Source organism: Ursus maritimus, unplaced genomic scaffold, assembly GCF_017311325.1.
Source record: "Ursus maritimus isolate PB19 unplaced genomic scaffold, ASM1731132v1 scaffold_36, whole genome shotgun sequence".
NCBI classification, from domain to species: Eukaryota; Metazoa; Chordata; class Mammalia; order Carnivora; family Ursidae; genus Ursus; species Ursus maritimus.
This window is the reverse complement of record NW_024426230.1, coordinates 14,922,466-14,949,103: the sequence shown is the minus strand read 5'-3', so window position 1 is coordinate 14,949,103 and position 26,638 is coordinate 14,922,466. Positions and strand designations below refer to the sequence as shown.

Sequence of the window (26,638 nt, the reverse complement as noted above, 5' to 3'; positions counted from 1 at the left end):
CTGGAAGTATATCTCCTTTGCCCACTACAACTGGACAGTACCTAATCACATGGTTACAAGCTAACTCCAAGGAAAGCTAAGATATGTGCACCCAGGAGGAGGAAATACTTGATGTTTAGATAGTGTCTAGCTAGCTAGTTTCTACCACAAGAAACCCTGTAGTATGGTTTTGTGCAAACATTTATTGTTAGTCCTAAACTAGGACTATACCAGATGCGTAACATTTATCTCTGCTTCTGTAATTTCAGCAATAATATGACTTCTTTAAACGAGCACTAAAATGTGATTTTGTTCAAATAGGTAAGTACTGAACAACTGTGAGTATGAGGTCATGTTCCCTGACAATATGTAGAATGAGACTGTTCTTTCTTACCTGATGATGCTGAATCATATGCTTTAACTCAGTGGAGTAGAGATGAGACTGATAATTGTTTTATGAAAGCTAAGCAGTTCAAGAGGCCTAATGACTAAATAGAAAGTCACCTCCCAGCCCCACCTTGAAAGTAACCCAAAGGAGGGCTTGAGGACAGTCCAAGACTTCTCAAAATTTATTTTTGCATTTGTCCAACACACAGAATGATCCAGACACAATATTATAAATCAGCATTGTCCTATAGAAATGAACAGTGAGCCAAATATGTAATGTTCTAATGGCAACATTAAAGATAAAAAGAACCAGGTGAGGGGTGTCTGAGTGGCTCAGTTGGTTAAGCGTCTGCCTTCCACTGGGTCATGATCTTGGACTCCTCTGCCTGCTGCTCCCCCTCTTGTGCTCTCTCTCTCGCTCTCTCTCTCTCTCTCGAATAAAGAAAGAGAGAGAGAGCACAAGCTGGGGGAGAGGCAGAGGGAGAGAGAGAGAGAGAGAGAGAGAGAGAGAGAAGCAGGCTCCCTGCTGAGCAGGGAGCTCCATGCAGGGCTCAATCTCAGAACCCTGAGATCATGACCTGAGCTGAAGGCAGAAGCTTAACCGATCAGCCACCCACGTGCCTCAAAGGAGCATTTTTTTTTTTTTTAAGATTTTATTTTTAAGTATATGGGGCTCAAACTCACAACCCCAAGACCAAAGTTTCATGCTCTACTAGAGCCAACCAGGCACTCCCCAAGGGAGCATTTTTTTACTGTCCTGGCCTCCACTCTCCTTTGGCTATTTTTTTAATGTGTACTAATTTTTAATTTTTATTTTCAATTGAAAATATGAGTCAGAAGTTAAAATTCAAACCTGCAGAAACAAGAAAAATACTGAGGCAAACAACCTGAAATCATAAAGAAATTTGTGATGGATATGTACGGTGATGTTCCCTTAAGCTTTCCAGCCCAGCAAGCAAAGGGGTATCAAAAGAATGGTTAATTATCATTAGGGTTTTCCAGAGAAATAGAATCAATCGAATGGATGGAGAAACACACACACACACACACACACAGATTATAAAGAATTGGATGAAAAATCCCAAGATGGGCAGATGGCAAGTTGGAGATCCAAAAGAGCCAATGGTGTAGTTCCAGTCCAAGTTTGTAGGTTTGAGATCCAGAAGACCCAGTAAGGTAAATTTCAGTCCCCAAACCAGCAAGGTCAGAACTCAAGAGCTAATGATGCAGTTCAAGTCCAAAATCTGAAAAAAACCCTGCGTCCCAGTTCAGAGCAGTCCAGCAGGAGGGGCAGCCTTTTTGTTCTATTCAGGCCATCAAATGATTGGATAAGGGCAACACACATTAGGGAGGGCAATCTGCTCTACTCAGTCCACCAATTCAAATGTTAATCTCATGCAAAACACCCTCATAGACATACCCAGAATAATGTTTGACCAAATATCTGGGCACTTGTGACTCCGTCAACTTGACATATAAAATTAACCATCACATAATCCAAAAAGCAGAGGATGAACTTGAGTGCTTATTTAATATCCAGATTTTATTATTATGCAAACAAAAATCATTTCATTTCATTTCATTCATCACCCATCCTATTTTTTTTAGTGGTCCAAAACCCCACAAAAACAAAAAACAAAAACTTTAATAAATGTAAGTAAAAAGCATATAAACCATCAGTTGTACAGTGTCGCTTAAAAACAAATTTTTCAGAGAAAAAAAAGCATATAAAAAAGCACACTTCTTTCTTGATACGCATCCAAATGAGTAAAGAGAGGAAAATATCATTTATTTTGATATATTTTTTTAAAAAGCTCATCTCATATTACAAGCTCCAAATAATATTAGACCCATAAAAGATATTTTATATCAAAATTTTAAAAAATGTCAGGAGCTAACAATAAATCCCTATTTTATTGGCACAGTTAACTATTTCAGGTAACAAGTGAAAGAAATTCAGAAAGACCCTATTAATATCCCTCCAGCTGGAAGGGATGTGTGCTGAAGGCATAAGCAGACTACAAGAAGGACAAGAAATTCTTTCAGAACATATTTGGTAAGGGCAGCTCTAGAAATTTCATCTAGGAAATGGCACTCTGGTTTGAAGAAGATGGGGCATTTGTCTTGAAATTATGTTTGTAGAAGAAGCGCACTGTTTTTATTTAGATCACATGTTTATTAGGGTGGCTAGAGACTTTATAAGGAGATTAAGTCTCCTGAGACACCTCTTGGCACCCCTGCCTTAAAAACTCAAGAGAAGGCAGCCCAGAAAGATGAACCATTTGTCTGAGAAGGACTTCTCTTAAATTTTTATTATGAAAATTTTGAAATATACACAAAAGTATATGAACTCACGTATAGAAAGTTGCATGTATTCATCACTTAGCTTTAACCGTGACCAGCTTTTTGCAATCTTATATCACCTCTTTCTCCCACTCAGTTTTTTGGGTGGGCTGGATATTAAAGTAAACCCAAATGTCATGTAATCTTACCCATAAATAACTCCAGTAACAGTAACAGATAAAAACACAACTACAATAGCATCATCACATTTAACAAATTAACCCCTAAACACGCATTCCTTAACATTTTCTAACACCCAGACTGTGTATAATTTTTCCCACTTGTTGCCAAAAAAAAAAAAAAAGGCTTTTACAGTTGGTTTGTTTGAATAAGATTCAAAAAGATCCACATTCAGTTGATATTTATTTATCTCTTAAGTCCTTTTGAATGCATAATAGTTCCCTCTCCCTCCTCCTCTCTGAAAAAAGGCAAGGTAAATAATTCTTTTCCTTCATTCATCAATTCTCAGAATGAGTTGTTCCAGAAATCTCTAAAAGTGCCTCTTAGCATCCCTGCTTTCTGTCATGACAAGATGTCTCAAATTCATCTTGTACATTTCCTGCCCCAGACTTAGAATCAGCCATTTCTTCAAGGAGCCCTGCTTCTTTTTGTTGGCGAATAGTGTTCAGAGACTGCAGCTGGCACTGGGATGCTAACCATTATTGGACTGTCATTATTTCTATGCCCTCTTTCCAAAGCTAGGAAATATGTGAATTTTAAAAAGAAAACTAAATCATGAATCCATATGGTTATTTCCAATTCAAATGAAATATTGTGGAGTCTTTCCTTAAATTCTTTTACTTTTAAATTCTTTGATTTATATTTTTATTTATGTTTTATATTTTTGTATTCCTTTTTATTACACTGAAAATCTTTATGTTAATGTCATTAACATAATTATTTGTTTATGCCTATAATATATACATATATATAGTGCATAAAATAGTTTCAAACAACGATACTAATATTACTACTAACAATTAGGACTACCAATTACAACTGAATATTTCATTGTGGTTCTTTTTACTTCTTAGGATATATCCACCAGGGAGGTACCTCAACTGACTGAGTTTTTAAATCATTTGAAATATTTTTTCTGCACTTATACCATCAATCTGATATACTCCAAAGTTCATTTTTATCTATTTGTTTCAGATTTTTAGGGATTTTTTTTCCTTTTTGATTCAAGTTTTTTAATTATATGAACCATTCACGTGGTTCCAAAGTCAAAACTATAAAACAGGGATGCCTGGGTAGCTCAGTTGGTTAAGCGTCTGCCTGCACCTCAGGTCATGATCCCAGGATCCTGAGACCAAGTCCTGCATCGGGCTCCTTGCTCAGCGGGGAGGCTGCTTCTCCCTCTGCCTGTTCTGCCTGCCGCTCCCCTTGCTTGTGCTCTCTTTCTCTTTGACAAATAAATAAAATATATTTTTTTAAACCCTCAAACAAAATGTAGTCAGAGAAGTCTTTTCAACACTCTTCGTCCCTCAAATTTACAACAAAGACTTTTTTTAAGGGTATAGAATTGGACCAAATTGTTAAGAAAGCCTGATACCAGGAGGTTCAACAGAGCATTCTTGGTAACAGGAATGGGGGAAAATTAGATATCAATGAATTAAGACTTATTATTCAAATCAGTTAAACATGTTATAGGTCCAACATATAACAAAAAGAAATTTTCTTGGGGGTCCTGGCTGGCTCAGTCAGAGCTTGAGACTCTTGACCTTGGGGCCGTGAGTTCGAGCCCCATGTTAGGTGTAGAGATTGTTTAAATAGATAAAACTTAAAAAAAAAAAGAAAAGAAAAATAAAAAATAAATTAAAATTTAAATTAAAAAAAAATTTTGTCTTCCTGATGAAGTGCCTTATCTGGTCTCTTTAACTATGATTCAGTCAACCACTGGATGGGGGAAAAGAGAGTTACATAAGTCTCCACTATAAACAAGAGGAAAGCAAAGGAGCTTCCTGCAAACTGAAAAAACTTCTCCAAATTTGCTATATACAAACAGCAACTAATTGAAAATATAATGCAAGAAAAAAATCCTATTCAAAATAGGAACTCATTCACACACACAAACCCTGGGCTTAAAGTTAATAAAAATCTGCAGAACCTATATGAAGAAAACTACAGAATTTCACTAATATACATGAAAGAATAAATGGAGAGACACACTAGTTTATGTTTAGACAGAGTCAATATTCTAAAGATGTTGATTATTCCTAAAGTATAAAGTCAATTTAATCACAATCAAAATTAATTTTTTGGCAACTTGAGAAGTAATCCTTCGTTAAAGTTTTCATTAAAATATGCATTATTTGGGGAAATTTGGAGAAGTAAAATTGGGGTCATCCCTACATGTGTGCCCATAATCCCAGCTGGTCTGCCTAAGATTAGCAACGACCCTAGTTCCCTGTGCAACTCCATTTTCATCCCAACAAGAAGAAAGGAAGGATCATGAGCCAGGAGAAACTTGCCACACTGCAGGCACAAGTGTGTACTGGGAGAAAAGGAACTGCTTGCAGAAAGTACGTGGTTCAGAGAACAGCTACAGCAAATGACAGAAAAGAAACTTTAATTCTCCTTAAAGAATATTAGGGGTAAACAATATCTCTCATATTAAAGAGATGACTACGTTAACAAACCAAAGAACAGTGATGCACTTCCATAACCCTAAAGTTCAGGCATTGCTGGCAGCCAATACTTTGACCATGACAGGTCATGTGGAGACAAAACTGCTGACAGAGAGGCTACGGAGCATCTGAACCAGCTTGGGGCAGTCTGACTAGTGTAAGGAGACTGCAGAATTTCTGCCTAAACTCTGTGGGTGCATTTTTCATGACACATCCCCAAAGGCAAGAGAAACAAAAGATAAAATGAATTTATGGGACTTCATCAAGATTAAAAGTTTCTGCACAGCCAAGGAAACAGTCAGAAAAACTAAGAGGCAGCCCATGGAATGGGAGAATATATTTGCAAATGACACTACAGATAAAGGACTGGTATCCAAGATCTACAAAGAACTTCTCAAACTCAATACACGAGAAACAAATAAACAAATCAAAAAATGGGCAGAAGATATGAACAGACACTTTTCCAATGAAGACATACAAATGGCTAACAGACACATGAAAAAATGTTCAAAATCATTAGGCATCAAGGAAATTCAAATCAAAACCACACTGAGATAGCCTACGCCAATTATGCAGAACGAATGAACTTAGGCAATGAAAATCCAATGTTTAAGTTTTAAGAATAAAATTAAAATGAGTCCTGCAGTATCGGGGCTTGTGTTTGGGGGTCTCTAATGCCCATGCCCTCAGATGCCTCCTCAGTTCACACTAGTGTCCCACGGTGGCCCCCTTCATTATGAATTGCGCATTCGCAATGAATCTGGATGAGTTTCATCATGAATTATTTCATGCTCGTGAAATATATTTAAGACAGATATCATCTCTAAAGCACTGACAGTTGCCGGGTGCACAGTGGGTTCTGTAAAATTATTGGTTAAAGAAATAAATGTACCCATGAGGTATGAAGATTAATAAAACACATACCTATGGACCTCTCACCCCAAACTGAGGACTTTAGAGGGGAGGGGGGTGGGGGAATGGGATAGACCAGTGATGGGTAGTAAGGAGGGCAAGTATTGCATGGTGCACTGGGTGTTATACACAACTAATGAATCATCGAGCCTTACATTGGAAACCGGGGATGTACTGTATGGTGACTAACATAATATAATAAAAAAATCATTAAAATTAAAAAAAATAAATAAACTCTGTGGGTGCAAAAGCACCACTTGCTACTGAAGAGACTGATAATAATGAAGTTCCAGATCTTGTGGATAATTTTCGTGAGCTTCCAAGAAGGCAACAGAGTGAACTGAGTCAGCTTCTGAAGAGGACAAAACTCTAAGAAGTTACTGAGAGTTGCTACTTTATATTATAACTGCTTTTCAAATTTTGATCACGGATCTGATAAAACCTATATCTGATATTTTTAAGCCCAAGTCCCCTAGACATTGCAGCTCTTTTCGGTTTTTGCTTATACACAATTCATTCTTTGCAGCTAACTAAGCTGAAGAAGCCTGGGAATAAATTTTGAAGCAAAGGTTAATGAAGTTCTGTGCCTAGTTAAAAAAAAAAAACACCATATAATTGGGGGAGAATTTAGCACACTAGATATTAAAACCTACTATAGCTCAACAGCACTCATCATCTGGGAAATACAAATCAAAATCACGATGTGATACCACCTCACACCTGACAGAATGGCTAAAATTAACAACACAGGAAACAACAGGTGTTGGCAAAGATGCAGGGGAAAGAGAAACTCCTTGCACTGTTGGTGGGAATGCAAACGGGTGCAGCCACTCTGGGAAACAGTATGGAGGTTCCTCAAAAAGTTAAAAATAGAACTACCCTATGACCCAGTAATTGCACTACTAGGTATTTGTCCAAAGGATACAAAAATACAGATTGGAAGTGGTACATGCACCCCAATGTTTATAGCAGCATTATCAACAACAGCCAAACTACTGAAAGGGCTCAAATGTCCATAGACTGATGAATGGATAAAAAACAGGTGGGAGATATATATATCTCTCTATATAGATATATATAGATACAGATATATAACATATAGATTATATATATAATGAAATATTACTCAGCTATCAAAAGAATGAAATCTTGCCATTTGCAATGATGCAGGTGGAGCTGGAGTGTATTATGCTAAACGAAATACATCAGTCAGAGAAAGACAAATACCGTATGATTTCACTCATATGTGGAATCAAACAAAAACAAAACAAAACAGGTGAACATTTGGGAGGGGGGGAAAGAGAGAGGAAACAAACTATAAGAGACTCTTTAAAAAAAAATTATTTGACACAGAGAGAGAGCAAGCATGCACAGAAGCAGTGGGGAGCTGCAGAGGGAGAAGCAGTTTCCCTGCTGAGCTGGAAGCTGACGTGGGGCTCAATCCCAGGACCCTGGGATCATGAACTGAGCCAAAGGCAGAAGCTTAACTGACTGAGCCACCCAGGTGCCCCAAGAGATCTTACTGATGGAGAACAAACTGAAGGTTGATGGAGGGAGGTGGGTGGGGGATGGGCTAGATGGGTGATGAGTGTTAAGGAGGGCACTTGTTGCCATAAGCACTGGGAATTGTATGTAAGGGATGAACTACTGAATTCTACTCCTGAAACCAATATTGTACTGTATATTAACTAATTAGAATTTAAACAAAAATTTGAAAAAAAAAAAAAAAGCCCTACTATTATAACACAACCTTAAGTAATACGATACAACACTCAATTGAATGGAGTTGACCGAAGAAAATATGGTAATTTGCTATATGATTACGTCTCAACATAGGGAGACAGACAAAGTTATTCAATAATTATATTGGTATTCTACTAGCAACTTTTTTTTTTTTAAGTTTCAGGGGTAGAATTTAACAATTCATCAGTTGCATATAACACCCAGTGCTCATTACATCAAGTGCCCTCCTTAATGCCCATGACCCAATTATCCCCTCCCCTGACACACCTCCCCTCCAGCAACCCTATATTTGTTTCCTAGAGTTCAGCATCTCTTATGGTTTGCCTCCTTCTCTATTTTCATCTTATTTTATTTTTCCTTTCCTGACTGATGTTCATCTGTTTTGTTTCTTAAATTCCACATGCGTGAAATCATATGGTGTCTTTCTCTGACTTATTTCATTTAGCATAATACCCTCTAGTTCCATCCACATCATTGCAAATGGCAAGATTTCATGCTTTTTGATGGCTGAGTAATATTCCAGTATATGTATATACACCACCTCTTCTTTATCCATTCATCTGTCGATGGACATCTGGGCTCTTTCCATAGTTTGGCTATTGTGGACTATTGGTGCTATAAATGTTGGGGTGCAGGTACCCCTTCAGATCACTATGTGTGTATCCATTGGATACACACCTAGTAGTGCAATTGCTGGGTCGTAGGGTAGCTCATTTTTACCTTTTTGAGGAACCTCCATACTGTTTTCTAGAGTGGTTGCACCAGCTTGCATTCCCACCAATGGTGTAAGAGGGTTCCCCTTTCTCCACATCCTTGTCAACCCCTGCTGTTTTTTGAGTTGTTAATTTAGCCATTCTGACAGGTGTGAGGTGGTATCTCATTGTGGTTTTGATTTGCATTTCCCTGATTAGTGATGTTGAGCATCTTTTCATGTGTCTCTTGGCAACCTGTATGTTTTTGGAAAGATGTCTATTCAGGTCCTCTACCCATTTTTAAATCAGATTGTTTGGGTTTTTTGGTGTTTAATTGTATAAGTTCTTATATATTTGGATATCAACCCTTTATTGGATATATCATTTGCACACATTTTCTCCCATTCTGTAGGTTGCCTTTTAGTTTTGCTTACTTTTTCCTTTGCTGTGCAAAAGCTTTTTATTTTAAAAAATTTTCAAAGATTTTATTTGACAGAGAGAGAGCACAGACAGGCGGAGTGGCAGAGGGAGAGGGAGAAGCAGGCCTCCTGCTGAGCAGGGAAACCCAACACGGGGCTCACTCCCAATCAAGACCTGAGCCCAAGGCAGGCACTTAACCGACAGAGCCACCCAGGCGTCCCAAAGCTTTTTATCTTGATGAAGTCCCAATAGTTCATTTTTAACAGCAACTTTTTTAAAAAACCTTTTTTTTTTAAAACAACTCAATTTAAATTAAAAATTAAAGGAAAAAAGGGGCGCCTGGGTGGCACAGCGGTTGAGCGTATGCCTTCGGCTCAGGGCGTGATCCCGGCGTTCTGGGATCGAGCCCCACATCAGGCTCCTCCGCTATGAGCCTGCTTCTTCCTCTCCCACTCCCCCTGCTTGTGTTCCCTCTCTCACTGGCTGTCTCTATCTCTGTCAAATAAATAAATAAAATCTTAAAAAAAAAATTAAAGGAAAAAAAACCCAAATTATACATGTACTAGAATATATGTTTGATTCTTTATTAAAGAAATACAAATCAGTATAAAATTTTAGTTTAAGATTTAAAAAAATACAGTTCACAAAACTCAGCATTAAGGATGTAGAGAGAAAAGCAATCTTACCTATAGTTGGTAGAAGTATAAATTTGTGTAATTTTCCAATATGCTTCAAATGTCTCACTGACCCATCAATTTTACATATGTGTATTTACTTAAGGCCAGTTTCAAAAATGCCTCAGAATAAAAGTGAAGCTCACTTTAATTTTGGAGAAAATTTGGTTAAGAATTAATACGGATCATTTTTTATCACAAAATGACAGGTAACTGAGAAATGTGCCCTTGTTAAAAGACATTATAAAGTGATGGACCTTAATATGCTCAAAAGACATGAGAAAACTTAATTAAAAACTTAAAAGTTGATGCTGAGTGGTGGGGGAAGGGGAATGAGGAATATACAGGGTTTTCATTGTATTTGTCACATTTTATTTCTTAAATTGGGTGACAAATTCACAGGTGTTTGCTATTATTTTGCCTATGTTTTTTTTTAAATTATTTATTTTCTTAAGTAAACTCTATCCCCAACGTGGGGCTCAATCTCATGACCCCAAGATCAAGAGTCATATGCTCTACCTACTAAGGCATCTAGGGGCCCCTTGGCTATTTTTTTAAATATCAACATCATTACAAAGTAAAAAATATTTTAACTGGGTGAGAGACAGTGATTAAGTGAATTCTGTTTGGATAAAATTATATACTGTATTGATTTATTCAATTATTTATTCGTTTGCCATGTTCAAATAGATGATATCTGAGAAGACATGTTTATTTTTAAATTGAAGACATTTTTAACTATATATGAAATGTTTGGGACCTTAGAGTCAAACAGAAAAAATGTATAGTTGCAGCCATACCCACAATAAAAACTTCAGTAGTGGGGTGCCTGGGTGGCTCACTGGTTGGGCATCTGCCTTCAGCTCGGGTCATGATCCCGGGGTCCTGGGATCAAGCCCCGCATTGGCTCCCTGCTTGGTGGGGAGTCTGCTTCTCTCTCCCCCTCTGTGTGTGCTCTCTCTCTGGCTCTCTCATATAAATAAATAAAATCTTTTTAAAAAAATCCAAAACTTCAGGAGTAGTAGCTGTAAATGAGGGGGCTGTGCATTTGTTACACAAGTATATCCAGCTTGTATGACATTCTCCAGGAATACCTCTCACCATAAGCAAGAATACACATGTATCACTTGAGTATCTTTAATTGGACTTTAATTTTTCCTTTAATTTTTTGAAGATTTATTTGAGAGAGCGTGCACTTGCACATGAGTGGGGGAGGAGAGGGAGGGAGAATCTCAAGCAGCCTTCCTGCTGAGTANNAGGGAACCAAATGTAGGGCTCAATCCTATGACCCCGGGATCACAACCTGAGCCAAAACCAAGAGTTGGACGCTCAACGGACTGAGTAACCCAGGCACATCTAATTGGATTTTTAAATGACAGATTATTTGTGTTTGCACATGTGCACCCATATATATGCATATGTATATGTATATAAACAAAATAAAATAACAGTGTTTGAATACCTGCCTTGAAGACCTGAAACACTAAGGTGTTTCACTGAGGGGGAAAATATATGATTCCATTACACCAATTAATAAAACAGTATATTTATCTGAAGAAATTATCCAGAATTGAGATCCATAAAGATGCAAAAGAAAGATTCAAAGACACTGAGGAAAGACTGGTATCTAACATATGTTTAAGCTGAATCAGACAGGAGTATTTAAAGAGATATCAGTTAAGAACGTAACTCCATCAGGGCAGAGATTTTGTCTGTTTTCAATACTGCATCTCTAAACCTAGAAGATAGCCTGATATATAGTAAATGGTTAACAAATATTTGTTGAAAAAAAATATTTGTTGAATTATATTGATTTCTATTTCCAGTAATATGGAAAGATAGTCACCTAGGCTAACCATCCCACTGAAACATTCAAAATGCCTGGGTAAAATGTAAAAAGAACATCTTTAAAGCATTTATGAGAGCACAGGGAAACTATTGTCAAATGAGAGGCAGAAGATGAAAGAGTTTTTCTAGGCACAAATACCAAAGAACTCAAATATATCTGAGAAATGAACCAAAGGAAAATAAATGAGATCCAGAAAAATATCCCACAGGAGAAATAAGCATTTTATGCATGATAAAGTTGATGGTGTGGATTGTTGGATCAGAAGAGGAAGAAGCCACAGGCACGGTACTTTCCATTTTAACTTAAAAATCAGGTGGCTTATATATACCACAAGAAATGTATACATACGTTCATCAAAACATGTGAACAAGTATATTGGTAGTAGCACTGTTCATACTGGGGCTTCGAACTGTGTGGACACCACACAAATGCCCATCAACAACAGAATGGATACATAGATTGTGGAATATGCACACAATGGAGTAATACACAGCAAAAAAACATAGTTACAAACTGCAAAATTAATGAATCTCACAAACCCAATGTCAAACAAATATAAAAGAATCCATTTATATAAAACACAAAACAGGCAGTAACAATTATCCTGATTCCTAACAAAATGCCATGTTCATAGATTGGAAGACTCAATGGGGTCAATTCCCAAATTAATCTGTAGATTCAAAGCAATTCAAATAAAAATCCCAACGTTTGTGTGTGTGTGGATATTCAAAGACTGACTTTGAAATTTGTATGAAAATGAAGATAGGCAAGAATAGCCAGAAGAGTCAAGTAAAGCGAGGTGAGAGAATCTGTTCCACCCGATATTAAGACTTAATATGAAGCTAAAGTATTTAGACAGTGGTGTCAACTCAGGCATAGAAGAGACGAGTGGAACAGAATAGAGAGCTTAGAAAGAGAACCATGAATATATAGATACACGATATAAGAAAATGGTGGTACGGCAGAATAATGTGGAAGGCACAAACTTTTCAATAACTGAAGTTGGGCGATCTGACATTCATCTGGAAAAAAGAAATAAGACTTAACCCCCAATTCACACCATAACACAAAATCCAATTCCAGGAAAACAATGGAGTTATTTGTGAAAAGTAAGAGAATGAAGCTTCTCAAAGATAAAATAGGAGACTATCTTCTTGACCTTGAAATGGTGAGAGGCATTTTAAATAAGATGCGTAAAGTACTAACCATAAAAATATGGATAAACTGAACAGTATAATCAAGAAATATTCTTAATCAAAACATACCATTTAAAAATTGAAAAAACAAGCTATAAAGTAAAAGACATTTGCAGTGCACGTATTCAATAGACTCATTTCCAGAATAAATACAGAACTCTTAAAATCAAGAAGACAGTCCCCAGAAGATATCTAAAGGGTTTTTTTTAAAAAATGGAAAACATAAGTCATCTAGAAAATGCACATACAAAAATATATAACTTATGACCTAGCGATTACACTCTTAATTATACTGTATATCCATGCATATGTTTGCGAAAAGACATGACTGTTCTATAACAGAATTATTTATAAGACCCTAAAATTGAAAACAATCTTGATACCCACATACTGGTGATAGATATCCAGTGACATACAAAAATGAGTCAGAGAAACATGTGGGCAAAATAAGTTAAAATACAAAATACATTATGATTTATGTCGAATAAAAAATAGATGAAAAAATAAACCATGGTGTTTAGGATGCATGAATCACTTTCAAAACCATGAAGGAAATCAAGTGACTACCATAAAGTCAGGATAGTGCTGTTAAAAGATAAACTGAGATATATTAAAACTTTGAAATTTGAGCAAACATTGATTTGGATCTGGGCAGCACTAAACTGTCAGGAGCTAGGGGAAAGGCTCTTATATTCAAAGATACTGTTCTTTGACAGGAAGCAAAGCAAGGAAATTATTTGATCAGCTATAGCTGAAGCAATTGCCTTATCTGTGAAAGCCAAGTTGGCAGTCTGTGATTGGTTGTCTGCAGGTTTCTCAATTTCCTAACCTTGAGGCACTTAGAGGAATTTACTCTAGTTTAGGTTTTGGTTTGCTTAAGTAGGCTGCCACCAATTAGACCTTTCTTGTTTTATTTAAAAATGGTTATCTCTGAGGGCGGAAAAGGGAGGGTGAAATCATTGGAAGGAGTTCTTGGGTCCTGGCAATGTTCTAGTTCTTCACCTGGGTGATTCCATAGGGATTAGCATTCTGACAATTCATGGAGTTGTATATTGTGTTTTGTATACTCGTCTGTTTTCCAAAATAAAAGAGCAATCTATTTATCCATGTATGAGTCAGTTACCAAATGATGTATAAGACCTTTATGGTGAAGGCATTAAAGGAAACCTGAATAATGGAGATATTCATGTTCATAGTTCGGGTCACTCCTGACCCACTCCTCCACTATCCCCTAGTGCTCCTTCTCATCTCAGCTAATGGCAATTCATTTCTAGGTGTTCAGGCAAAATCTTTGCTCAGCCTGACTTCTCACACCACATAGTCCACTAGCATATACCTGGGGAGCAATCTTCAAGATACATCCAAAACCTGATCACCACTTCTACTACTTAACCACCTTGGTTTAAGTCACTATATTTTGCCAAATTATTGCAGATAGTCTCTTTTGTTCCTGCTCTTCGCCTCCTTTCCTCTTTTCTCAGCACAGCAACCAAAGCAACTGTTAACATAAATTTTATTATCACTTCATCTATCTGTCCAAAACCTCTAATGAATCCCCAGAGATAAAAGCTAAGGGACTTTAACGCCCTATACAAGCTGGGCCCCCAATTACCTCTCTGAAATACTTTACTGCTTTTCTCCCTGGTTACTCTGCTTCAGCCACAATGACTCCTAGCTGCATCTCAGTTCAATGTTTCAAACAAGCATACCTGACGTGCTGGAAGAGAGGAAACTAAAGTTGGAAAGGCAAGAGATTGAATCACAAAAGCCATGTTAAGGAGGTTAAGGACCTGTCATACTTTACTCATAACATTGCCTATAATGCACAAGGCCCTATTCTAGGTATTCAAACAGAGCAATGGGTTAAAAATAACTAAGAAATTTTGCTCTCATGGAGCTTGCATTCAAGTGGGAACTAGACAATAAACCAGAGCATGGTAATTATACAATATCATTGCAAATGTTATGAAAATAAACCAAGTGGACAGTGAGGGCAAGTGGTGGTTATTACAAAATCAAATAAGAATACTCAAATGGCAATAGGAAGCAGTTGTAGGCATTTGAGTATCATTTTGGGAGAAAGATCATGCTAGAGGACATAAAAGAAAGTGTAAGAAACTCAGATTCCTTAGGTTTATTCTTACCAAGTTGCAATTTTCCCCACTGACTTGCTAGCAGGAAGATCCGACCATGTAAATAGCAAACATGTTTTCTGGGCTATGTGCCTTAAATGGCATTACCTCAAGAGGGGAAACTGGGAGAATTTACTCAGATTTCAAGTTTGTTTCTAATTCATGTTAAGTAACTGAACCCTGAAACATTTAATGACTTCTTTTGACACCATCGGCTCATATTACCACACCATGTAATAATTAGTAGCTTTACTTTTAAATTTGTCAGTTTATGAACTCAAGTTTATTACTTTGGTGTGTTTTGCTTAGCATAATTACTAGAGGATACATGTGTAGTCACCAGAATTCTAGACCCAGCGCACAGATGAGCTCTAGAATGGAGGTACAGCTCACTGAAGATCAAACTATCTTTCAATTTCCGTGGTTGTGGCAAGATGTTTCCTAAACAGCTCCTTAGATGACTCCAAACTAATTTCAGTCCTTAGTCTCTAACCCTATCCATCTTTAACTTCTACCTTTTCCATAAACACTAACCTGTAACATCTAATAGGAAGACCCCTGTATCTTTTTCCCCTAGGGAACTGTCATTACTTCTACATTCTAACATTTCTTGTACCTTTGTAAGGAGCCAATTCAATTACATGGTTCTCTGAAAACAAATTCCGTATAACTGCACTTCTAAGGACAAAGCACTAGTTGGAAACATTAAAAAAAAAAAAAAAGCCAACCCTGTTTTAAAAATGAAGTCTTCCGATTTGTAAGTGCATACCACTAGCTAGAAAATTTAAAATAGAATTCTATATAGAATTTAAAATTGCTCTTCATATTCCAAGGATCCTTTTTTCTCCTCATGCTTTTATAGCCCCATTACCACTCTGAACAATTGAGCTTAAAGCCAAAATTATTTCTGTAAGCACCAGACCAATCGTTCAAAATTTCCAGGTAAAAATGAGTGAACAAAACTTAATTTGTTCAAAGGATCTTAATACATACAGTTATTTTAGATTCATTGAATAAGCATTTTAGGACCCAGGTTACATTTATGTTCATCCCTTTTAAATTTTTACCAACCTTTCCCCCATGTTTCACAGTATAAAATTTATACTGCATGGAGATTAATAACCCCTGGATGAAGTGACTGGTCCAGGAATGCAGGTAGCTAGCTCTGCAGTTTGAAAAGTTCTACTCATTTACTGTTTAAAGGACTTTTTTTTAAAGAGTACTTTAACATGCTCTATTTTTACAGTGCTAGAAATTCTTACTGACATTTTCACTATCACCATGTACTTGTCAAAGGAAGAAATAATAAACATTCAGTCAAGCCTAAGGCTAGTCAATGTTAAGTTATGAACTCAAAGGCCATTTGCAATTAAAGTGCTCTCTTGTATAAAAGCATCAAAAAGTTAATACAAGTACTAGTCTTAAGCAGTCACACAAGTCTAAGCCACATTTATTTGCACATGTATAGTAATGGCAACAGATACTCCAAATTCATACAAATTTATAAAACAACAAAGTTAATAATCACTTGGTACACTTGTGTGTTATCTTGCTTACAGATTCAAGTGTAGATGAACTTCCTTCATTCTGTAAACTTTCATACAATACTTAACAAAAACTCTTGAGAACACATATTGGCATGTTTCAGTTAGAGCCAACACAAAAGTTAAGACAAGACCACAAACTCAAAAAACCAAGTTTAGAATATACTTTTCTACCTCCTTCCCCTAAAAAGTGATTATTTTCTTCAATAGATGTATATGCTATATCACACAAGTAGCCACGGAGACAAAAGAACGATGCTCCCATAATCATGAAGAAAATGCCAACCAAATCATACTGTTTTATCTACCAATAATGATTTATATAGGAGAAACAGGGGGAAATGCTTAGATTAAACACAAGGGAGATTAGAAAAAAATAGTAAATGATTTTGAGAACTACGTTCCCCCTTAAAGCTGCAAAGATCTATGACAACTCAAAATAATCACCTAAGGCAAATAAACGTGAAGAAACCTTCAAAGACATTCTAATCACGTTCAGTAGCTAGTGATAAAAGCTGAAAATGATATCAAGAGGGTATTTATTATACAAGTGTCAACGAGGACATTCCAAAACTAATGAAAGAAATGCACATTTATTTCTACAAAAGCAACGTATGATACAGAATTAGAAGGGAACAGACTTAAAGATTTACCTATTAAAATATACAGATTCTTACTGAAGAGTATAGGATATTTAAAAAAGATGACAAGGGATGTTAATCTTTTTTTATTATTATTATTTTTACATATTTTGGAACCTCACATAATTTTGATAAATAACTCTTACAAAATTATGCAAAAAGTACAAGAATGTCTGGTAAACAAACAGTCTGTATTTTCCAAAAAGATTTTTTACAACATGCAATTCTTAAGGCAGCATCCTCCTTACAAGGAAAGGTAATCCTTTTACTCATCAAGAAATCTTCTGCTGCAAAGAATAGGCTAAGAAAGCCTGGCTTCTTCCATTAACGCCTTTTGTCTTTCCTGTCTGATTTTCGGTCTCTTTCACTTCTTGAAGATCTTTTGCCTGATCGACTACTCTCTGATATAGACCTCTTTCTGTCGGACCGGGAATTCTTATCCTTTGATCCTTTTGTATCTCTACTACTACCACCTTTTGAAGATTTGTGACTTCTTTCTAGTCCTGATGTATCCCTTCGCTTCCGATCCACGCTCCTTCTGTGCTTTCTATCTCTATTATGTCCCCGGCCCCTACTCCGACTTCTACTCTCACTACTACTAGTGGTGCTGCTGCTACTGTCTCTGCTGCTGCTGCCACTGGTGCTGGAGCTGCTACTGGAACTACTTCGACTACTACTGCTGCCACTGCTGGAACTGCTTCCACTGCTGCTACTGGTGGAGCTGCTACTAGAACTACTACTGCTACTGCTGCGACTTCTACTCTTGCTGGTTTTATTTCTAGCTCGACCTCTACTTCTGCTCCTCGTTTTGGTTTTGGTTTTGCTCTCTGGATGTACTGTCAAGACTGGCTCTACTGTCACCTCAGTGAGTTTGACAGATTCCACAGGAAATTCCTTCCTCTCAGGTAGTAAATGCCCTTGCTCCTGAAAAACCTGAATTGGTGGCTGTAAAACAGCTAATGGCAAAGTCTCAGGTTGAGAGAGAGGCTGGGGTTGGAGTACTGCTTGGGACTGGGGCTGGGGCTGGGGCTGGGGCTGGGACTGGGGCTGAAGCTGGGGCTGGGGCTGGGACTGCAGCTGGGACTGTGGCTGTGGCTCAGGCTGCAGCTGTGGCTGCAGCTGCGGCTCAGGCTGAAGCTGAGGCTCAGGCTGAGGCTGAGGCTGAGGCAGGGGCTGGAGGTGAGCCACAGGCTCAGGCTGAGGCTCAGATTCTTTCTCTTCTTTTTCCTCAGGCTCATTTTCCATTTCTAGAGCACTGGCATTCTCTTTCATGGGAGAAAGAGATTTACATTCTTTATCTGGCTCAACTTCAAATTCCATCTCTGGCTCCAGTTCTTTGCTAGTTTCGTTTTCTGAAGGTTCTACACTTTCCACTTGATTGGTTTCCATTACCTCCTGCTCAGCAATTACATTTTTGACACTCTCGACCATCTCTAGCACATCCATAACTTCTTCCGGTTGACTATCCTGCTGCTTCTCACTTTCCCTTACCTCAGTTTCCTCCTCCATCTTGACCTCCATTTCCTGTTTTTGTTCCTCCTCCTCCTGTTCTTTCTCTGCATCACTATGAACTATACCTATTTCCTTTTCCTCTTCCTCTCCTGCTTCCTCTATTTCTACATCATTGTGCTGATTACCTGTCTCCTCCAACTCTTCCTCTCGCTGAGCCACCTTACCCTCTTCTTGTTCCGCCTTCTGTTCTTCATTACGCACCACCTGATGCTCTTTTTCCTTCATTGATTGTCTTCTAGGCCTAGCCTCCATTTTATTTATTTGTTCTGCAAATTCGATGCGTCTACCTTCAAATAAAGCTAAAGGATAAAAATTTACACGTATAAATAATTAAGAACATGCAAACTCACAATTGACAGCACAAATTGTCATTGAGCTTTATCTAAACTAAATGTCTTTTTGTAAAAAGATGATGATACAAGACTGATTACGGCAAGTAATTACAAACTGAAATAAAATGACACAAGCAAAGACTCCCCAGAAACCTATATACTAAGGTATTAGTAGCAGGCAACTATACCACATTAACTGATGGAAAAACAGGACAATTTTTTGCTATTTTACTTCATGCTGGGTAAGAAAGAATAAAACCTCTCTGAAATAAAATCATTCTTATGGTATCATGTCATGCATTAACTTTTCTGATCCCAGAAAGAGTGATCATCTAATCTTATCTCCGTAGTGTCTACCCTTCCACGTGTGCTCCTCCTTCTATGGATTACATCAATGTTCCCTTTTTTCTTGCTTCATTAGCATTTACATCTGGCTACAAAGAAGCCATCTTATACAAACGCTTCTTAAGAAATACACAGGCATTCAGCACTACCTACAACATAGTAAGTTTCAGGTTAAATTCCATCATAAATCAAACGCTCCTGCACTCCAAACTCATTAGCATCTTAGATTACCTTTTTAAAAAATCAACTGCTGAAACACAATTATAGGAAACAAATGTGTCTGTGTGAGTATATTACCTTACCCATTTAGAAAATTTCACTGGACCTCTTCATGTACACTTACCATTCATTTTTCTCTGTGACTCTTCTATTAATTTTTGGGTAGCTGGACACATTCTTCCAGGAATATAGAACAAATGGGGCTTTGTCTTAGTTCTTATATATTTAATTATCTTGGCATTATGTTCATTCCATTCTTCTTGCTAAAGAAGAGGTAAAAGGTCAGGTTTTTGTAAACATGGAAGGATTCCCAATCCTAGAATTCCAATTCCAAACTACAACTCACCAGCTGCGCAAGCTCGACCTTCTGTTCTAAAAGCCGCAGTTCTGTCTGTTTAGCACGCCTCTCTTCAAACAGTTCTCTCCTCTCATTTTCAACCTGCTTTCTTTCTTCTTCTGCCTGCACTTCAAGTTTTTGTTCAATTTCCTGGCGCCTCTTTTGCTGAAGATAAACAATTATCTTTGAAAACTTATTACACATCCTGATTATGTGAAACATTATGATTTTACTTAGTTATCTTTATAGGTTTCATATTTGCAATTCAGCATACGAGCTAATTCAAACTTAGTACTTAGCATTTTAGGCTAATAGCAATTTCTCTTTCAGAAAACAAGGACTAGAGCCTTTCCATGTAAAAATCTAAATATCAAGGACATTAGCCATATTATCAATAACTCCTCCATTTAAATATAACTATTAGGCAAGATTCTTTCATAAAACTTAAAAAAGAAGAGCATTGTCTTTTTAACTTATCTTCAGTTACCCTTCCTTCCAAATCAAAGAATGTGACAGAAGTGACATCCTATTTTCAAATATTATGCTTTGAAGCCTTTTATATTCCCTAGGAGACTTAACATACGAAAGCTGTAATAAAACTTGATTAATCTATTAACCGAATTGTTATCTCCCTTTCTACCGTAGTTCTTTGAGAAGCAGTAACTTGATATTGAACACCAAGGACACAATTTTGTAGCTTTAATAAAAAACCTCTAGAAAGATTGCACAAATAAACAGTGGAAGGCAAGGAATGTTTAGGCTTTTGCTTCCAGAGTGCCAATTATTGTCTGAGTGTATAAATAACTTAGAACTTAACATCACTGAACTAGTTACGATGCTGACTGAGTTCAACCCCCTTGACTGAATGAAAGCACTCTGAGGCCTAAAGAAATGAAGAGTCTTGTCCAAAACCACAAAATGAGATCGTTGTAGAGCTGAGATCAGAACCCAGGTTCTCCTGAGTCACAGACCAGGGCTCTTTGCACTGAAAGAGAAGTTCACGCAGTTACTTCATAGGACCCCAAAAAGAGACCAGCTAAAAATGTAACAACTTTAGATAATTTTATAAGTTTTTTTCTTGGCTTCAATTTAGGCCTACAATTCAGTTTTGAGACCTTTTTGACTCTTCTCAAAAACACGTAATAAACTACTTTTGTATACTTAAAAGAATCAAAGGAAAACTGTATAAATACCCTTTCAGTAGCAACAGTGGATTCTTGTTTAAATTTCTGAAGAGTGCCCATCAATAAGCCAAATATTCTTCGGTTCCTAAAGAAGAGAAAGAGAAGTCAATTTCAGTAGGTTCCACTTCATCTAAGCCCGCCATTTCCTGAAAGAAACATACGACAGACACTTGAACAATTCTTAAATGTAAATTTTCCTGAAATTGCATTATTTGACAGGAATTTTCCCTATAAAAAAACTAAAGATACCTTTGCTTTCCCTTTTCATCCATATTTTGATCCTGGATAAGGTCTCTACGTGTGCGCTCTTTGGAGGTAGCTACAACTGAAGACTGCAAAGCTGGCTGCAGGATAAAAGAAATCTCAGTAATTTAACAAGCATATGAGAAAGCAGCACTCTTAAATGTAGTAAAGATGGAAATACCGTATTCATCCCGTTAAGTAGTTCTTTTCATCTCAATTACCTTTTTAACATCATCATCCTCTGGGTCGCTTTCTTGGCGTGATTCTCTCCTTGTCCGACGCTCCCCGCCCAGCCTGGCATTGGAAAAAGAATTTAAAAGACCACTGTAAAATCTGACTTAAGCGCCTACCAAGGATAAATGATTACTTCTACCATGACTTATTTCCAGAAGTCTCATTTCATCAGTCTCCATCCCACTTTACTCTTTCCTCTAGTAGTAAAAGGATAAAATGTGTCACCAATGCCCAATCCAAATAAGGATCTCTATTTCTCAAGCAGATTAAGTTTTTACAGTACAAGACAGAAAAGTAGCACAAACTATTTTCTCAACCTTATTCTCATGATCTTTATTTTGGTAAAATTTCTGTTACCGTTAGTAAAAAACTGAGTTATGAGGGATACAGGCTTAGTTCATTCAACTACCAAGGGAACAGACTCAGGTGAAGTGATATACTACTCACTTCTAACACAGCTCAACAATATTTATTAAATACTTATATTTGTGGCTACCTCTAAAAATAGAGCATACAAGTATGTCCAGAACCTTTTACTCCAACGTACCTACTGACTGCCCCTTCAAGGTCTCTCTGTTTGGCTGGGGGTCCTCCTCCACTATCTGAGAATCCACGCCTGCAATTAAAAATGTGCAACATAATATAAATGAAATTTAAGATAAATATTTACCTTTAGCAAGATAATTCAGTTGAATTTTTAAAAACCCTTCCAATTATTAACAACCTTAAATGGGCATCCACTCCAAGATGCTTTTTAGCACTTAAAAAAATATAAAAATAAATTAAGTGTACACAAAACAGGTAGTTAATGTATTCTTCAGTCTCTAATTTTGCATATAAATGAAGTTCCAAGATAACTATATTGAAAACTATAGCTGATCACAGCTTTAAACAAAACAAACGTATCTAACGTTGGCTCTACCACCAATTTTGTTTAAACCAATACTTAATTTAGTGAAAGTATCTACGTCTTCGCATATAAATTAAGTCCTAAGAAAATCTTACCTCAGCAATAAACTACCACGTCCTCTACCTCCACCAGGACCAGAAAGGGCCAGCAATCTGGCTTGGATGGGCCTAAAAGATATTTACAAACCAGTATGAAAATCATGTGTGGACTTATTTAATGTCACCAAATACTTTCACGAATGCGGTACACCATAAAGAGAAAAATAACCAGAAAAGTTCTAAAAACAGTTTCAAATACACGTGCTTGAAACAAGGCAGGAAGTACTATTTTAACTTCCTTGTTTTTTCAAGACCATTATCACAAAAATCATATTTACTTCGTTCCCACGACACATTAATAAGCTTGGATCAGGCCCTGATTTCGCCAAGTCCGAGGAAGTTGCACGTGGGCAAGAGGGCAAAAGCCTGGAGGAGAGGCGGCGGACCGCGTCCCAGGAGGGTCTCTGGGCCAGCACCCGGCCAGGTAGCCGCCGGATGGGGAAGGGGCTTTGTGCTGCAGTTCCGGGCCTGCAGGGCCGAGGGCGGGAATCGGCAGCCCGGGCCTTCCTACAGTAGGCCAGGAAGACATCCTCGCATACATAGGACTCACTCTCCTTCCTCGCGCACCTGAGCTCCGAGACCTACGTCGAGGGCGTGGGAGACTCCCCACCTCATCCAAGACGGGGTTCTACCGCCGCCCCGGGGACAGGCCCCGATGTTCTAGCCTTCTCAAGGCTAGCCGCCCTTCCCGCCCCCAATTCACCCCGGCATGATGGCTGTCTCTCGGAGCCGGCCTTTCTTATCCGCCTCTTACCTCACGTCATTCGGATCTCGTCCGGTGAGCTTGCGAATATTCTCATCTACGTTCTTTAGGCTCTCTTTGGCCTTTTCTAGCTGCTCCTGCAAAGTTCTCACCGCGACCGCCATCTTCTCTCTGCAGCAGGCTTCGAGACTGCTCTACAGGCCGCGCCTGGCTCTGTCGCGCCGCGAGACGCGAGAGGAATGACAGCAGGGTGCAGCCAATGACAATAGGCGTTGTTTTTCGGCCTCAACCACTCAGCGTCCGGAAGAGGGAGAAGCTGCCGGCCTCTGTGACTCTGGGCCAATGAAAAGTCTTCTGGGCGGTTGCCTCCCTCCCCCAATTAGCTGCGGTGGCCGGGCTCCGCTTCTAGCGCAGAGCCTGGGTGCGTTTGAGAGTCTCAGGGTCCTCGGAGACGCCGGCTCACGGGCCTGCTCTTGTGCCGCGGAGCGCGGAGTTTTCCAGCCCTTTTAACCTAGGATATGACGTGCCTTGTATCTTTTTAACCACCTAATTACATCAGAGTGGGATGGAGGCGAGCTTTTTTCCCCCCTCTCCCCGGGTAAATGATTAGATTAGGAAAGGGTGGGGCCATTCTGTCGGTGCGCATGCCCAAAGAGGGGTTGGGGGGCGCAGGCGTCCCTCCATTGGGCTAAACCAAAACGAGCAGAGGGAAGCAAAACATGAACAATATGAAAAGTCATTAATCGTAATAGCTAGCAATTATTTTTTTTGGTACTGTATGAAACGTTTTAGATACCTTGTCTCTCAACTCAAAGCTTGAATAAAATGCTTGTTACTACTGATAAATTGAATCTGGAGATAACTGTAACTCCCTAGGTCACGGCAGCTGAGAATCACTATTTGATTAGATCCTGTGCAAGGGTGTACTATATAAAAAAGCGACGACGAGACCGATGAGGCTGGCATTATCGTCTACCCCTGGCCTATACGGCTGGTTGGTTTAAAATGGGGTCTAGAGTAGCGGCTCTGTTGTTACTTGTGTGTATGCGACAGAATGTCCTCGAGCTTGTGGTTCTGTTCTATGTACAGAGCCAACATAAGAACCCTTTTGTTCCAGAAATGCATTTGCAAATTACAACTCACAAAGCACTTCCCTACAGAAACAACGTATGAATAATCTTGCTTCTTATTGGCTTTTACCCGGGCATCAACCTTGCACCAAGCATTAGTGGGACAATAGTATTTAACTCGAGTTACCATCTTAATTCTTGTAACTATCTTTAAAAGTTCCTTTGTGCATCAGCAGTAATCTAGGCTCAGAGGATAAAACCTAGAGCAAGATCGCTGTGGTTCCTGTCTTTGTGGGGTTTGTACGCTTCGGGGGGAGCAAAAATCATTCATGTACTCATTCATTCATTCAGTAGTATTTGCTGAGCGCTTACTATGTGCCAGGCACTTTTCTAGGTACTTGGACAGTCAGTGCAATAAATATCTCTGCCTTCAAGGAGCTTGGGAGCAGGAAAAGTATGGAGACAGACGATAAATATAAGTAAATTACATGGCATGTTAGAAATGGAGAAGTTCTATGGGAAAAAAAACTGGGTAAAAGGGATAAGGGTCGATAAATAATAAGTTAATTCTGATTGTAAAAATACTTAGACTCATTGATCCTTACTACAACGCTGTGTAATAGACTAAACATGAAGCATGAGAATGTGGTACTAGTAGATCCTAACCACCAAATGTAACAATGTTTCCATGGGAAAATGCTTTTAGAGGCAACCAAAAACATAGGATCTTTTTCTACTTCCATAGGACCTATTACTAGGATGCTGGGCAATTTGACATAGCTTTATGGGGGAGAATTAGTGGGCTGTTGTGTTCAACATTTAGTAGATGCTCAATAAATATTAGTTTCCCATCAATTCCAAAATATTCTAAGACCCTATGTTATTGTTTGAAAAATCAACCTTAGTAAGTTGGTCAGTTGGTTACTCTTTGACTTCAATGGTGGGCTTGGAGTCCTTTTCTTTGATGGTAATGATGACGGGAGGATGCAGTCAGGATATGAGGGACGTGATTTCACGTATGGGAAATTTGGGTGCTGGAAAATTTAAGATTGTGGTTGCAAAATAATCTCTGAAATTACACTAGTGTTATTAAATAACATTCAAAAGAGTAAATTTTAAAGATATAATTAGCTTTATTAATTGATTCATGAATTGGGCAGCATCCCAGCTAGCAAGCAGAGGGAAGCTCCAAAAGGATACCGAAAGGGAAATATTTTTACAGGTAGGGCCAGGAAGTCATAAACAGAAAAAAAGGATTATTTCAGGTGAGACCGTCTTCTTTTGGGGACAAGAGGGTCTTATTAGGTGTATTACTACCTCATCTACCTTTGGGGGTTGGAGAAAGCCTCTGTGACAGATTACCTTATGGGTACTGACCAGAAAAGTTTGTTGCTTACCAGTTAAGGCTACATTTCTGGTGGAGGTTGAAACTGCAATTAGGTTAAGTATTAAGCTCCAGTTTGATGACATGGCCTAGCATAAATGACTCCACTTTGGGCCTGTGGTTTTCTTTTTAACAGTGATTTCAAAGGCTTAGGTGGAATGTTTACGTGATGATCAAAAAAACTGAGGCAGGGACACCTGGGTGGCTCAGTCGGTGGGCATCTGCCTTCAGTTCAGGTCATGATCCTGGGGACCTGGAATCGAGTCCCACAACGGGGTCTTTGCTTGGTAGAGAGACTGCCTCTCCCTCTGCCTTCCACTCCCCCTGCTTGTGTGTGCATGCTCTCTCTCTGACAAATAAGTAAATAAAATCTTAAAAAAAAAAAAACAACCCAAACACTGATGCAAACATTAGAAGGGACATGTTTAAAACAAAAGAAAAAAGTTTCCATAATTCCAATTATGGAACATGATCTTAATTTTTTTTTAAGGTTTTATTTGTTTGGGAGAGTGAGCACAGCAGGAGCAGAGAGAGCGGGAAAAGCAGATTCCCCACTGAGCAGGGATCATGCCCTGAGCCAAAGGCAGACACTTAATGAGCCACCCTGGCACCTCTGGAACATGATCTTAAATTCCTGTGAATGAATATGGAGAGTTGAGAGGTTATTGTTAACAACTTGAGAAAATTCAATATGATAACTTGGGGGAAGCATTAAATTAAATTAATTATTTTAATTGGGAAAAAAAATCTTCCTTGTGAATTACTAAGAAAAGAATCGATCACAGGCTAAGCAACACGTTTAAACCAGAATTCGCCAATTTTAAAAGGTGCATACGTATGTGTTTGCATCTCTGTAGGAGTTAAGTCCCACATCTGCCATAGTCTTTTTTTTTTTTTTTTTTAAGATTTTATTTATTTGTCAGAC

The 26,638-nt window shown here is 38.2% G+C and overlaps 1 protein-coding gene across 1 annotated transcript; it reads right to left on the bottom strand.

The window, feature by feature from the left end:
* Positions 1 to 16,391: 16,391 nt before the first annotated feature.
* Positions 16,392 to 23,990, bottom strand: PNN (pinin, desmosome associated protein). Its single transcript, XM_040620854.1, has 9 exons — positions 23,311 to 23,990; positions 22,554 to 22,625; positions 22,096 to 22,164; positions 21,536 to 21,608; positions 21,321 to 21,415; positions 21,081 to 21,156; positions 19,897 to 20,052; positions 19,675 to 19,813; positions 16,392 to 18,953 (listed from the first exon to the last, which is right to left on the bottom strand). The coding sequence occupies exons 1-9, from the start codon at positions 23,421 to 23,423 to the stop codon at positions 17,467 to 17,469; spliced, it is 2,280 nt and encodes a 759-aa protein (XP_040476788.1). The 5' UTR covers positions 23,424 to 23,990; the 3' UTR covers positions 16,392 to 17,466.
* Between the last annotated feature and the right edge of the window lie 2,648 nt (positions 23,991 to 26,638).

Bases quoted from the DNA above. Each gene is read 5' to 3' on its own strand.
- PNN (XM_040620854.1), bottom strand. From the start codon at position 23,423: ATGGCGGTCGCGGTGAGAACTTTGCAGGAGCAGCTAGAAAAGGCCAAA. The intron at 19,814-19,896 runs GTGAGTTGTAGT...CCTCTTCTTTAG, and splicing joins AGGTCGAGCTTGCGCAGCTG to CAAGAAGAATGGAATGAACA. The intron at 18,954-19,674 runs GTAAGTGTACAT...TTTATCCTTTAG, and splicing joins GTCACAGAGAAAAATGAATG to CTTTATTTGAAGGTAGACGC.